Raw genomic sequence first — 14,158 nt, 5'->3', positions numbered from 1 at the left:
AATAATTTGTTTTATCAATTCCAAAAAATATAATTTTTTTTTCCTTCGTATCTTTCATATCAAATAGCGCAAAAAAAAAAAAAATATATATATATATATATATTTTTTTTTTTTTTTAATATTTGTATATCCAACTCTTAAGGAAGATATATCAACGTTTGTTAGTTGATCACCTCATTGGGATGTGGGCCCCATTAGAGACCCTAGCATGTCCATGGCCGGGTCCGACCGACCGGCCAGGTCGGCTCACTTTCTCTTTTTTTCTTTTTTAAATATAATGTAAATACACTAGAAACGATAAAAATGACGACGGACAGGACGATTCAATCTAGCAGTTCAATTTTGGATGGATGGAACCAGGAGTATGGAGCTCCAGCTGTATACGTGTCATTCTCTTATTCGCTGAGTACCACAGACTCCCATCTCTGACGGTGCTCTTTGTCTTCTTTTCCCGTCCAAAGTTTAAACCCCCACGAGATACCCCGGACACAACACACGAGTACCACAGCGGTAGCTCAAAGGTACTCGCGCTTCATTGAATGACGCTTCTTATGTGAGATTCAGATTAGACGATCGATTGGAAAATCTAATCCATGAGCATGAATAGCGTCCCTTTTACTTGTGCTTCTCACTTGTTTCTCATAATAGTGAATGCACAGAATAGGATCTAATATTAAAATATTGATTTGTTTTTTTTAAAAGTAAATAATATTCTCATCATCTCTTCTTGCACTCTTCCCTTGGTTGCCTCCCCCAACTCTGCACCAGAAATGGCGTTCTTTCGTCATTCCCATTTTACCCTCGTGATTCTCACCGGGCTCCTCTTCCCGTCGCTGGCTTTCTGCATCGATGTCACTACTCTCTTGTCCAGCTTTCCCGACCTCTCCGACTTCTCGCGCCTCCTTTCCGACTGCGCCGTTCCCGATGATCTGACGCACCGTTCCTCCATTACTCTCCTTGCCGTCCCTAACTCTCTCCTCCAGTCCGCCCTTGCATCCGATGATCTGACACACCGGCCTTCTATCCTTTCCGACGTCCTCCGCTACCATGTTCTCCTTCAGTATCTCTCCTGGCCCAACCTCCGCGAGATCCCTCCTTCTGGCAAGCTCGTCACCACCCTTTTTCAGACGACCGGCAGGGCGCATTCTGACCTGGGCGCCGTCAATGTCACCCTCAATGCCCGTGGTAACATCACCGTGTGTTCTCTCTCTCCCTTCCCTTCTTCCAATGCCACCTTTCTTTCCCTTGTCAAGACCCTGCCGTACAACATCTCCATCTTCACAGTCGACTCCTTGCTTCTCCCTTACGGCTTCGACCTCGCCGCCTCCGAGGACGCGCCGCAGACGCGTCTCAACATTACCCGAATTCTCTCCGACGGCAAGAACTTCAATGTTGCGGCCGCGATGTTACTTGCTTCCGGTTTGATAGAGGAATTCGAGGACGATGAGCACGGCGCTGGAATTACCATCTTCGCCCCCACCGACACCGCCTTCTCGGACCTCCCGCCTGCGGAGAATCTGCAATCCCTGTCGGCCAACACCAAATCAGTGGTACTGAAATTTCACGTGCTGAATTCCTACTATCCCCTTGGCTCCTTGGAGTCGATCGTGAATCCGGTGCAGCCCACGCTGGCCACCGAAGACATGGGCGCGGGCAGATACACACTAAATATTACAAGAGTGAATGGGTCAGTCGCCATTGACACGGGAATTGTGCAGGCGGAAATTACACAGACGGTGTTCGATCAGAATCCGGTGGCGGTTTTTGCTGTTTCAAGGGTTTTATTGCCGAGGGAAGTTTTCGGGAGGGAAAATGGAAGGATGGGGATGGCGGCACCACCGGAAATTGGGCTACCACCGGAAAATTCTATTCAGAATCCGCCTGGGCATATGGAGACTCCACCAGGTTCCGGCGGGGATGTAAGATCCAACGGCGGCAATGGAGATATGGGTTCGTTGCTTCCTCTTTTTTGTATAGCATTTTATGTAAATGTATTGGTATGAGTTTATTCTTTTCGTTTTTCTTTGATTCCAGGGAATTGAATTTGGCTGCAAAGCGGCAATTTTTTGGGGTTTTGAGGGGAGAAATTGATTGGGTTTTTTTGGGAAAATAACTTTGGGCAGTTTCTAAGAGCAGAAAAATACATTCTTTTACGAATATATTGCTGTAAAAAGCTTAAACTTTTTCTCCTTTTTTTTTTTTTCTTTCTTTCTTCTGCCTGTGCTCATCATCTACCATGTTGTGGTTTGAAAATCGTTTCCTTTCTGTGAAAATGGATTTTTTTTTCCTCTCAAAACTATCTTGTCTCTGCATCCTTAAACAATCCCAGCTGCGTATCGCCTGAATTTCGCTCTTCTCCTCCGCGAACGAATCCACATTATGCAGAAATCTTCTTCATCCTTCTAGCCGTTTGTTTTGAGTATTGATCCCCGGTAATCGGGTTGATATCATGAGTTAATGGCTACCTGAAGAATTTGGCAAAAGTTAATCGGGATTTCAAGTGCTGTAAAGCGCCGGACGGTAAAAGTTTTAGGAAGGAGCGCCGGACAGCGCAGGTAAGGTAAATAAATGTTGGGGTATGGCGATTATTCTCCTCAGCGGGAGCAGTGAACGAGTATTAGTTGCTGTTTCATGGGCCCTTTTTTTCTTCTGGGCTCAGCAAAGTGACGAAGAAGGCAGGATAAGGCTACACATTTTTCTTCCTCTGCAAGTTGGGAGAGGCGAAGCAATGTAGAGGATGAAGATGGATTCCAGGAAGATGACTGCATTGCCTCTCTCTGAACAAAAGCTCTTTGCCTTTCTTCCTGGATCAGTTATTAATTATTATTCTCCTCAGACCAGAGACTTAGAGACCTCCCGAGAATTCCAGAACCTTTATATATTTCTTTGGCAGGAAAAAACTAAAAAATTAGCCTCCTTGTCACCACCGGCCGCTTCATTTGAAGAGAGCAAGCAAGTAAGTAGCACCAGAGACGATTTGATGGAGTGGGGAAAAATTGAAAATTATTTGGTTATTTGGTAAAACTCATCTGAGAAGGAAAGCTGAAGGAACAATCGGGGATTCACGGGTGCCGAAACTATTGTGAAGCCAACAGAGCAAGATGGGGCTGGGTCGGCACCCATTAAATCAGGATTCACGAGTGGACAAGGATGTGGTCAGTGGTCGGTGGTCAGCGGTGGGTGGAGGCCGTGGTCCAGCCCTCTGATACTTGTTGCCTCAGCGGCTGCCATGTCTTATATTCTCATCTTGGTTTGGGAAATGGTTGGTGTAGCACCACTGCGCTTGCGGCGACGGCTTTCATTCCAAATTCCAAAAAGGCTCCCGATGAGAACATAGCGCACCTCTAGTCTCTACTAGGACCGGATTCTGAAGACAAGGCTTCTTCACTACATTAGATTCATCTGAAAGCTTAACGCAGCACATTAGGTGTATGGGTTTGATCCGAATCCCATGAAAAGTAAAATAAAATAAAACTTTGATCATTATTATTTTTAAAAATAGTTAATGAAAAAAAAGAATTTGATCATTATCTTATTTTTACTAACAATTTTTAAGAATAATAATGACCAAATCTTTATTTTTTTTTTTTTTTTTTTGTATTTCTTTTTTATGGGTTTCCTACTTGCAGGCGGATTCTTTTAATGACCATTAAACATTCATTGAAGCTGTTGTAGTTTCTTTTTAAGTACATAGAGAAGCATGGATTATTTGTTCATATAGGTGAATCTCCCTCTAAACTCTCGCAAAAAAATGCGAGGATATAGCCCAACTAAGTGTGGCAAAGTTGATGGAGGTAATTAGGGTGCATGGTGCCAAGCTATTATATATGAGAAGGCCAAAGAAGGATTTGATGAGATTACTGTTAGATATTAAACTGAACCACTTTCACAATTGATTAAGGGTGGTATTTATACAATTTAGAATAGAAAAGATAAGTTTTATATGAGAAGATAATTACATCATGAGATAAATACAATGAGATCGAAGAAATTATATTAATCCTTTATCGATTACAATAGCCTCTTGACTCATTTTGTAGGTCATATGTTATAGAACTATTTGCACTCCCTCGATAAAGAAGATCCAAGGGTATACACTGCTTAGGCAATGAAGTACAATAATTTTAGTTATAATAAAGATTTTTAAACTACAATTTTTTTTTCTAATAATCATAATTTTGAGATTAGTATAAGAATTTTACACATATAAAGTGATACCAATGTTGTGTACTACTACTATCAAGAGGTTGGGGGTTTAGGGTCAACTACCTCTTCCCATGGCACATCAAGCATTTTCTTTTCTGCATTAGAGCTTGAGGAGGATGTGAGGATTGGACTATTCTTATGATCATGAGTTACATATTCTACAAGCTTTTGCAGGATAAGATGCATGAGATCCTTCTATAGATGTATGCCTAGCAAAAAAGGAGGCTCCTCCCTGAGCCTCCACTTCTATAGTGTTACTGGTGTATCCTGTGCAGTAGGAGATAAAAAAAGACCAGGCTGCCCAATTGGGTCAACAGGGTTTATGAGTCTTATAGATCCACTACCCGCATAATTGGCCAAGTCCGATTGAACACAGTTCAACCAAGCGGTCTAATCTAGGTTTTATAGTAAATATTTTAAAGTATTTCTTGTTATTATTCTATTTAAAGTTAATTCTATTTATATGGCATTAGCACCTCTACCGGGGTCTAATTTTGGTTGAACGGATTTTACGTTTATTATTTATTAAGTGGAATAAAAATAATATAATAATTTATACTTGATTAGAATTATAGCATTGGAGATGTGTCACCATGCAGTATGCAGACATCGTTGGTGGCACTGTCTACTGCCTTTGATTGCTTCAAAAGAGGAGGGCAAATGGAGGTCCAAAGGGATCTCATCCCACTCACTTTCTCGTCTTTACGTTTTGGGTATTTGAAGGCGACGGAAGAAATATTGATGGAAGATGAAAGAGGGCACATAGAAGGAAATTTGAAGTCAAATGCGTACTCATGCATGAGCTAGGGAGTGATCTCATTTCTCAGGGAGGGACAAATCAGATGTTTTACTTGTACCATCCCTTGGCTGAGAGTGATGCGAGTCATTATTCAACGGGGGTTTGAGTCAGAGACCTCTTCTACATTTTCTTTTTTCTTCATTCTTTCTTTTCTTTATTAACACCCGCTAACTTTATAAAGTCAAAGAGTTAATCTCTTTCTCCCTATGCCAACCCTCACGCGGAAGTGAGTATAAAAATTTTAAATTTATTAATTAAAAAAAAACCGTTTTATAAGTTTAGTCATTTCGGGATAGACCTTAGACCTAACTTAACGTGTAATAGGACATTGCAAGCACAAGTATCACAAAAATTCACTGTGTCATAGTTTTGTTAGGACAACCGTAATTTGTCAATAGTTGTAGTCTTTAGTCATGGAATGGGGTAAAACTGTCTTGGTGAATATTTAGTTCAAAGTAAAGGAGAGTTATTCAATGGAGTAATGATGAACCCTCCTTGCTTGGTCTTTGTTAATGTGAGCATTTGATAATTTTTTCATCCCATAATGTCAAACACAAAGCTAGGAGACAAAGTCACAAGGGTGATAATGAGAAATATTTATGAGAACCTCAAAACCTTTTAGTTGTCACACGAGTCATGAATATGAGGATCCAACCATTTTCCAATTTTTAAGTCAATCTTGATAATAATAAAATTTGTAACAAAAATGCATTTAAAAACCTGTCAAATCCGTCTCTGGATCCATATCTCGGGATTTGACAGAATCTTAGTATTATACACCTTCATAAGGTTTTTTTTAAAAACATTAAAAAAAAAAAAAAAAACTCTTATAGGAGAGAGTTGTTTTGGTGGGTTTGGCGTGTGCGGAGGTAATGAGCTGTTTGGGATGTGGGAGCGTTCTCCACTTGCGGGGACGCCAATGATGGCCCCTCTTGAATTCTTATTTCCCCGGTCTGGTGGTGCATTTAACATTTAACATTTAACATTTAACCCCTTTTCATTGGTTTATTAAAAGAAGTGGCTTTCCCTAACGAATATATCAACGTGGCCCCTCTCCACTATCGCCGGATGTTGGTTGCAATCATGCAGTCGCCCACCAATCTCATCTTCTCCCACCTGGCTCCTCTTACTGCTGCCACGTCTTCTTTTTATATGCTGACTTGGCCTTTTATATTTGTTCGTGTTAGTGTTACTCTACCCACTAAGATCCAATTGCGCTCTTATCTACTTATTTATTTATTGTTAGTGATGAATGATAACTACTCTTTAACATAATTAAGCAACACTAATCAAGGGGGTGTTTGTAAATTTCTGCCTTAATTTTATTTTCCTGAGGTTTATGAGAAGCCAAAGGAAATCGGTCAGGTCATGAGAATGATGCACGTGAGAAGGCATTGATACGTGTGTAGAGTAGCACATTTTTTGACCCATTTAGTAATTGCTCTTTAATCGCTTTGACTTTCTCCTACCATTCATACTTTGAATTATAGATTTACTCTTTAACAAAAATTTTTTTTTTAAAAAAAATTAGAATTTGGAGACGGCCGATTCATTACGAGTAAGTGGACCCAGGCTGCGTGAAAGGATCAACGGTCGTGAATATTAAAATTGTCAACGAAACTCTTTGCTTGGCTGCCCATGGGCACCTTCCCAATCTAGAAAGTCAACTAAATATCAATTCGATTAACGAAGTCGCAACCAATCCCAACCGGAAGGCCCCACTCTATTCAACTCAACCCACCATCCAAATGCTTCTTCACCAACGCAACCTCTTCTTTTCATTTTTCTATTTTATTTATTTATTTTATTTTTTAATTTAAAAAACAAAGCGAAGCATCGAACGCGTTGGAAATTGAGCGCTTTCTCGCGGCTGCTGCAGCGTAATCAACACGTGGTGGTCTTGCACTTTCGAGATGAAACCGATCGGACGGATCAGACTGCGCGATGGGACTCTGGGTGCTTTGACTTATTAAAACAGTAATTAACTTAAATCAAATCATTCTTTAAGGGGAGCGGATCCTGAAAAGAAGAAATTCCTTAACCCTGGTTACCTTTAAACCCTACCTGGGTCAACGCTCGCCGAATTAAAAATACGAATATGACTTTCATAAGTTCACTTCAACACCCCACAATACCCAAAAGTCAACGCCTCTCCCTCTCTCTCTCTCTCGTTCTTTCTTCTCCCTCGACGGGGGTCTCTCCTCTCGCTTTCTTTCTTTTATGTTTTTTTCGGTTTTCTGGTGAGTTCATGAACTGAGGATTTTGAGGGGTTCCGCTTTTTGAATTCTTGTGTGTGGGGGTTTGCGTTCGTGTTCCGATGGGGAACGGCATCGGGAAGCTCTGTTTCTGCTTCAACGGCGATTTCTCCCACCGCCGCCGGCGACATGATATCGCTCTGGTTATGTCTGACCCATTGGATGAAGGTTTGGGCCATTCCTTCTGCTATGTTCGACCTGATCCTGCCAAGATTTCGTCTTCCAAGGTTCACTCGGAGGAAACCACGACGACCTTCCGGACTATCTCTGGCGCATCGGTGAGTGCTAATACTTCTACCCCGCTATCTACTGCTTTGTCTGACCTCTACTCGTACGGGTGCTTCGACCGGGCGTCCGCCGCCTTTGAGAGCTCCACCTCCTTTGCTTCCATCCCTCTACAGCCCGTGCCGAGGATGAATTCCGGGCCTATTGGACCGGCTTACACCGGGATTCCTATGTCCGGACCTATCGAGCGAGGTTTCTTATCGGGTCCCATCGAGCGCGGATTCATGTCCGGTCCCCTCGATCGCAGCCTCATGTCCGGTCCCCTCGATCGCGGCCTCTTCTCCGGTCCCATCATGTCCGACAACGATCAGTTCCAGAGGAGCTTCTCTCACGGGGGATATCATTTTAGGCATAAATCCAGAAAAGAATCTCTGATACGCGTCCTTCGACAGGCGATTTCCAAGGCCAGGGTCCGGGGTGGCCATAGCTCGATCGTCGCGCCAGTTAAAGGTCCCGTTTTTGTTAAAGATTTGGATTGGGTTGGTGGGCCTGAAAGGATCGGTGCAGAGAATCTTACCATCAGCAGTACGACGAATTTGAGCTCGGATTTGAGCTTGGAGGATGACGATTCTTCGGAGAGCCAGAGTCTTCAGTGGGCCCAAGGTAAAGCAGGGGAGGATCGGGTTCATGTCGTTGTCTCTGAAGAACACGGATGGGTTTTTGTTGGAATTTACGACGGATTTAATGGTCCAGATGCGCCTGATTATCTTCTCTCTAATCTGTATCCGGCTGTTCATAAGGAGTTGAAAGGATTGTTGTGGGATGATAAGTTTGAGACTCTAGCAGATTCCAATTCAGTGGAGGTACCAGTACGGACCAGCGAGGCTGATCAGTCCACTGCCGATAAATCTGTGATTATTAATACTTCTCGGAGTGTTGAGACGGAGAGCTATCCATTGGAAAGCAATTCTTGTTCAACTTCAAATTCTGAGCCCAAGAGGAGCAAAGGCAAGAGATCAAAGAACAGGTTTAAGAATGCAGGAAAGAGATGGGAAGAAAATCAGAGGAGATGGAAGGGTGAGTGGGAGCGGGAAAGATTAGAGCTTGAGCGGAAATTAAAAGAACAGTTGAGCCGGTCCACTTCGAATCAAGGGGTTAACCATTCCGATGTCTTGAATGCTCTGTCACAGGCCTTAAGAAAGACAGAGGAGGCTTATTTGGATACCGCAGATAAGATGGTTACAGAAAATCCTGAATTGGCTCTAATGGGCTCGTGCGTTCTGGCGATGTTGATGAAGGGAGAGGACGTGTACTTGATGAATGTAGGGGATAGTAGGGCAGTTCTAGCTCGAAAGGCAGAGCCTGATGTGTGGGGATCCCTGGGAAAGGATCATCAGGACTTAGAACGGATCAAGGAAGAGACTTTGCATGATCTAGAATCTGATGTGGAGGTTTATGAGAGCTTGCCGAGTTTATGTGCCCTTCAGCTCTCCATGGATCACAGTACTAGTGTTGAGGAGGTGAGTCCTTGCTCCATTTCGTCTGTTTCAAGCTTCAGCCAAAGTTCAAAGTTGTTAGACTGTCTTTCTTAAGTATGATAAATGTTCTCAACTTGATTTACGCATTTCAGGAAGTTGAGAGAATTAGGAATGAACATCCAGATGATTCTTCTGCTTTGCTGAATGATCGAGTGAAGGGTACATTGAAGGTTACACGAGCATTTGGAGCAGGATTTCTTAAACAGGTAGTCCCTTGTTTTTTAAGCATTTTACGAGTATGGATGCTTGCCATAAACACTCTATCATGTTCTCGTCTGATTCTGAACAGCATACCTAATGTGAAAAGATCTGCCCTGAGGAAATTAATGCCTTTTATATGTTGGCGTTTGATCAATAATTTAATTGGAGATTGAACAGGAGGGCAGCTCATTAGCTTCTCCTGAAATTGAAAAATTCTACTTCAGGAGTCTGTTCACTGGAGCTGCATTTTGAGGCTCCCTCTTTTCTTTACTAAAATTCTTCTCTTTTAAATTGTCAAACACTCTGTGATAAGATCCACCACTGATAAATATCAACAGAAAGGGTAACAAAATTCTGGTGTGCTTTGATCTGTTGAAATCTTCAAACATAGACTTAAAAATCTCCATGACTAAATGAATAAGATTCAAACTTCTGGTATTGAAAATTAACTCTGTTGATTGCTTTTGAGAAAAATCTCTGGTTGTAGTTAAGGAAATGATCAAGCTGGCTTGGGAATTGATGAGTCACTCTTACATGACAGAGGGTCCTTTTGTGAACTTTGAATTTTTTTTTTTTTGGTTAGTGTGGAAGTACCTGTAGAAGCCTTTGAACAAAAAACTCTTTTAAGTATTTTCATTTTGGACACAAATTTCAGACCATCTACCTTCATTTGAATACAAGTATTGAAGTTGCACATAACAATAGCTTACCATGTTTTAACTCAACATTGTTGCCTAAACTTTGGTTTCATTTCTTACAGCCCAAATGGAATGATGCACTTCTAGAGATGTTCCAGATTGATTACATTGGATCTTCCCCTTACATCAACTGTTGTCCATCCCTTCGCCACCAAAAGCTTGATCCAAAAGATAGATTTTTAATTTTATCTTCTGATGGGCTATACCAATACTTCACCAATGAAGAGGCTGTTGCCCAAGTTGAGCTCTTCATTGACTCATCGCCTGATGGAGATCCAGCTCAACACCTTGTTGAAGAAGTCCTTTTCCGAGCAGCGAAGAAAGCTGGTAAATTTTGCCAAAAAGTTAAACTTCTTATAAGTATGAAGAGCTTTTGATAATGACAAAAGATCTGCAGCATTAATGTTCCTGATGATGATTATTTTTTTCTGATTTTTGTTAGGGATGGGTTTTCATGAGTTGCTAGAGATACCACATGGTGACAGGCGGCAATATCATGATGATGTTTCTATCATTGTAATCTCTTTGGAAGGAAGGATATGGAGATCATGTGTGGAAATATAAAAGCTCAAAGTGTTAGAAGATAATGTTGAGCCTTTTTTGTTGTCCTCCAGTGGCTTCTGTACCATAATCAGGTCAAGCTCTGGGAGAACGAGTTGGTTGCAAATGGATCACCATCCTAGTCATGGGGACATCAAAGCTGCGAACTCTGTGTTGACATTAAGGCTTGTCTTCGAGGGAGGAAGATGTAATTTTGTAATAAATCTCTTCTCTTGAGAGTTCAAAGGTAAAAAGTAACTACTTTAGTGACCCATTGGTCCCCATATTTTGTAAGTCCCTTTAAGGACCATAACATAAAATGCCTTCATTCTTGCTGTTAGAAGTTCTTTCTGCCACTCCTAGTTGCATTCTCAAATTTTATTACAGTTTGGGTCACAGTTGGGAAGGTATCAATCATCAAAGAGGATTGACCCACTTTAAACACTGCAGGACCCAGATGAGTAAGTAGTAGTAGTCTTGAGTTACTAAATTTTTGCCTATCATTTATTACATTCAACTGAGAACCTCCAGTCTTGAGAAGCTTTTATTATGACAAAGCACCTCAAGTATGTTTCCTCAAAACAGATATTCTGGGAGAAATGAAAAACTCACCACATAATGGTAGATAATAAATGCTTGGAAACCACCAAAACCTAACTGCTGGTAATAAAGAAAGTGCATCTACCACTGAATAACCAACTACTAAATAACAATACCCACAGTGACAACCAAATGGAACTGAAAATTCACCACATAAAGAGGCCTTTCCTGCTAAAGAATGAAGGCAAATAGTAAATGGATTATGGGTTAGGTTCAGCATTTTGAGTGCATTAGGTTCAATGAGCTCACCACACGGAAACAACCAAGCATTAGATACAAGTAGAATGGGAAAGGGTAAGGAGAGGCTGAAACAAGGAGATGATGTCAAATTAAATGTATCTTCTTGTACTTTTTTGAGGGTTTAGACTTGCCTGTTCAGAGCCTTTTTAGTTTAAATCTTCAAAGAGAGTAAAGATGACATCTTTTTTCAGTTTCACGCTTGGAATGGGTAGGTTTTCACCTTGATGGAGAATAATTAAGGTGTTTTAAGGGGTATGGAGTCTGCAGGCACTCAGTTCACAGCCAAATCTTCTTTAGTCTGTCCGTTATTCATGTCGCATTGTCTTGTAATTAAGTCTTAGCTATACTTGATATTTGTCTCTTTGGGTAATGATGATAATAAAGAGGTCTCTACCCACCTGCTTTGCCCACAAAACTAGAGTTCTTGCTGCTCCACTTTTAGGTTTATATTTTTGAAAATATTTTCTGCCTAATTCCTTCAACAATAATTAAAAATCACAATAAAGATAAACAAAAATAAGGAAAATATACAGTATTTTCCTTATATATAGCCTTGAAATTAGATGTTGTAAATTTAAATATGATTATTTAGTTGGCCAAATTCCAAATGATCCCAACATAATAATTAAGTTTAGAGGCAAATAGTTATTCAAAATTTAACAATAATTAAAAATTAAAAAATGTTATAATGAAAGAAGGGTCTTTTTTAATAATGATGTGAGGAAACATGGGGAACATTCCCCTTTACTCTCCTCCTTTGGCATGATTGGAGTTAAATAGGGGAGCTTGATTCACGTACAGGGTAAAGGAAAAAACCCTTCTAGATGAGAAATGGAAAAACCTGTCCCCACTCCAAACCCTACCAACAGGGTCTAATTACATAATCCTTCAAGTTTTAAGAAATGATAAATTTTTAACATAAAAAAGATTTTTTTTTATTATTATAAGTTACTTAACTAATATTATTTGGATTTTACATGAAAGTCTTAATATTTAATGATTTTAATATTTTATTTAGTTTTATTTAGAGAATAACTGAGTGAAATAACTAAAATGACATTGAAAATAATATAGCTCTATAAATACTAAAATAACATTGAAAATAATATAGCTCTATAAATAACTAAAATAACATTGAAAATAGAGGCGCACTCTGTACTGACCGTCACAGCGGACAGAGGCTTCCATCGGCGCCGAAAGAGAAAGGAAGCTTCCTTTCTCTTATTTCCGTAGCTGTCTTCTAGCTGTCTTCCTCGATTCAGTGCTACAAATCACCTATAAATAGAGGTGTTCTTTAGCAACAAATCGCATCCAAAAATATACATCTTCTCTGTTCGTTTTATTTTAGTTTCTTCTTCTGTAAGTCCAGAAGCCATTGAAGCTCTTCTAAGAGCGTGTGGTGGGACGAAATCAACTTTGTATTGAAATAAAGTTCAGTGTTGGCTTTCTTCTTGATTGTTGTTAAGATGTTCCTGACTTGAGCTTACTCTGTTTTACAGACCCACCATGATCACATGAGGTGACATGATGACTCTCACAATAAAAAGACTTACAAATAAAAATTATTATGGAATCAAGTCTCACAAAAGAGTTAAGTTTAAAGGTGTTTTAGTTATGTTAGTCTTCTATTTATGTTGAGTTATTTAATTATGCTAGGACTTATCTTTAAGTGTTACAGTTTGGGTGTAATTAGGACAAGGATAGTTTAATTATAATTGGACTCTACTACTTTCCTTTATTGTATAGGGGTTCATGTACTCTTATTATATCAAGTCAATTAAGCTCTCCACTTCTCAACTCGTGAAGAATCTCTCTCTAGACCAAACTCTTTTTCTCTCTTTTCTCTTCTCTCCTCTCTACCCAACTTCCCTCTCTCTCTTTTCTCTTTTTCTTCTCCTTCTCTCATCTTGCTCGAGGTTTCAATCATGGGGTTCTAAATTCAACATGGTATCAGAGCATCAAATTTAGGATCCCCACGTCAAAAGAATGCTAAAAAATGTTATGATCAAAGCTGCTCATAGAAGGCTCTTTGTGAAGCAAGATTAAAGTTTGTGAGATAAGTTTTTCATTCTTGTTATTATTACTTCATGCTCTTGGATTCCGGATCTTTAGAAGATGGTTCAGAGATGATTTTATTGTTGTATTCATCTTATGAAATTATTGATATTTATGCATCTCAGATTAGAAGAAGTTTACCAAGGAAGTTTTGTCAATTGGCAAGTTCTTGGTTGAAAATTTGTTTATGTTGGGATTTTCTTCATAAAAAGTTATAATTTTGTAGGAACAAGACTTTCCTAATGAAGAAAATTGTTCTTGAGCCTATTATGAGTGGTTTTTTATTCATTAGATTTCAGAAATCTAATTACTTAGGTTCTATGCTAAGCTTCTCCATTAACCGAATTATTTGAAGAACTCTACTAGGTTTTATGTTTTTTTGGAGAATTTTTTGAAAGGCACTGATTGATCTTGGAACTGAATATTACTGGTTTATCCCAAGCTGGAATCAAATATATTTTTTGAATGATCTAGAAAAGATCTAATTCGGAATTTCTACCTTACCTTACTTGATCTCATGTTTATTGAATGATTTTTGCTATTCTCTACAAAGAAGACTAGAGAATTAATTATATAAATTTTTGGCCAGAAAGTTGACTGGCCTAAGAGGGTTCCCTCCTTGTCTAAAGACTTGACAAGCTTGAGTTCTCCCCCTATCTACTCGAACTAGCCTTGGATGGTCTTGAATCTCCAAGCAACTTACTTAGGCGACTTCAAATTTGAGTACATTATTACCCTTGGATTGCCTCTTATGGCTGAAAAATACATGGGTAACAAGAATGATATTCTCAAGATTACTAC

The 14,158-nt window shown here is 39.8% G+C and overlaps 2 protein-coding genes across 2 annotated transcripts; both read left to right on the top strand.

Annotated features, from left to right (window-relative positions):
- The first annotated feature begins 753 nt into the window (after nt 1–753).
- LOC137958161 (fasciclin-like arabinogalactan protein 4) lies at nt 754–2,279 on the top strand. Its single transcript, XM_068805252.1, has one exon. The coding sequence runs from the start codon at nt 771–773 to the stop codon at nt 2,001–2,003; it is 1,233 nt and encodes a 410-aa protein (XP_068661353.1). The 5' UTR covers nt 754–770; the 3' UTR covers nt 2,004–2,279.
- Nucleotides 2,280–7,258: 4,979 nt separating this feature from the next.
- LOC137958160 (probable protein phosphatase 2C 23) lies at nt 7,259–10,776 on the top strand. The gene is made up of 4 exons (XM_068805251.1): nt 7,259–9,005; nt 9,116–9,229; nt 9,985–10,249; nt 10,365–10,776. The coding sequence occupies exons 1-4, from the start codon at nt 7,323–7,325 to the stop codon at nt 10,484–10,486; spliced, it is 2,184 nt and encodes a 727-aa protein (XP_068661352.1). The 5' UTR covers nt 7,259–7,322; the 3' UTR covers nt 10,487–10,776.
- Nucleotides 10,777–14,158: the final 3,382 nt, after the last annotated feature.

Source organism: Aristolochia californica, unplaced genomic scaffold (genome assembly GCF_029961685.1).
Source record: "Aristolochia californica isolate CCGP_79_NKW_82.1479 unplaced genomic scaffold, dmAriCali1.0.hap1 SCAF_280, whole genome shotgun sequence".
Lineage (NCBI taxonomy): Eukaryota > Viridiplantae > Streptophyta > Magnoliopsida > Piperales > Aristolochiaceae > Aristolochia > Aristolochia californica.
This window is presented reverse-complemented; position numbering and strand designations above follow the sequence as displayed.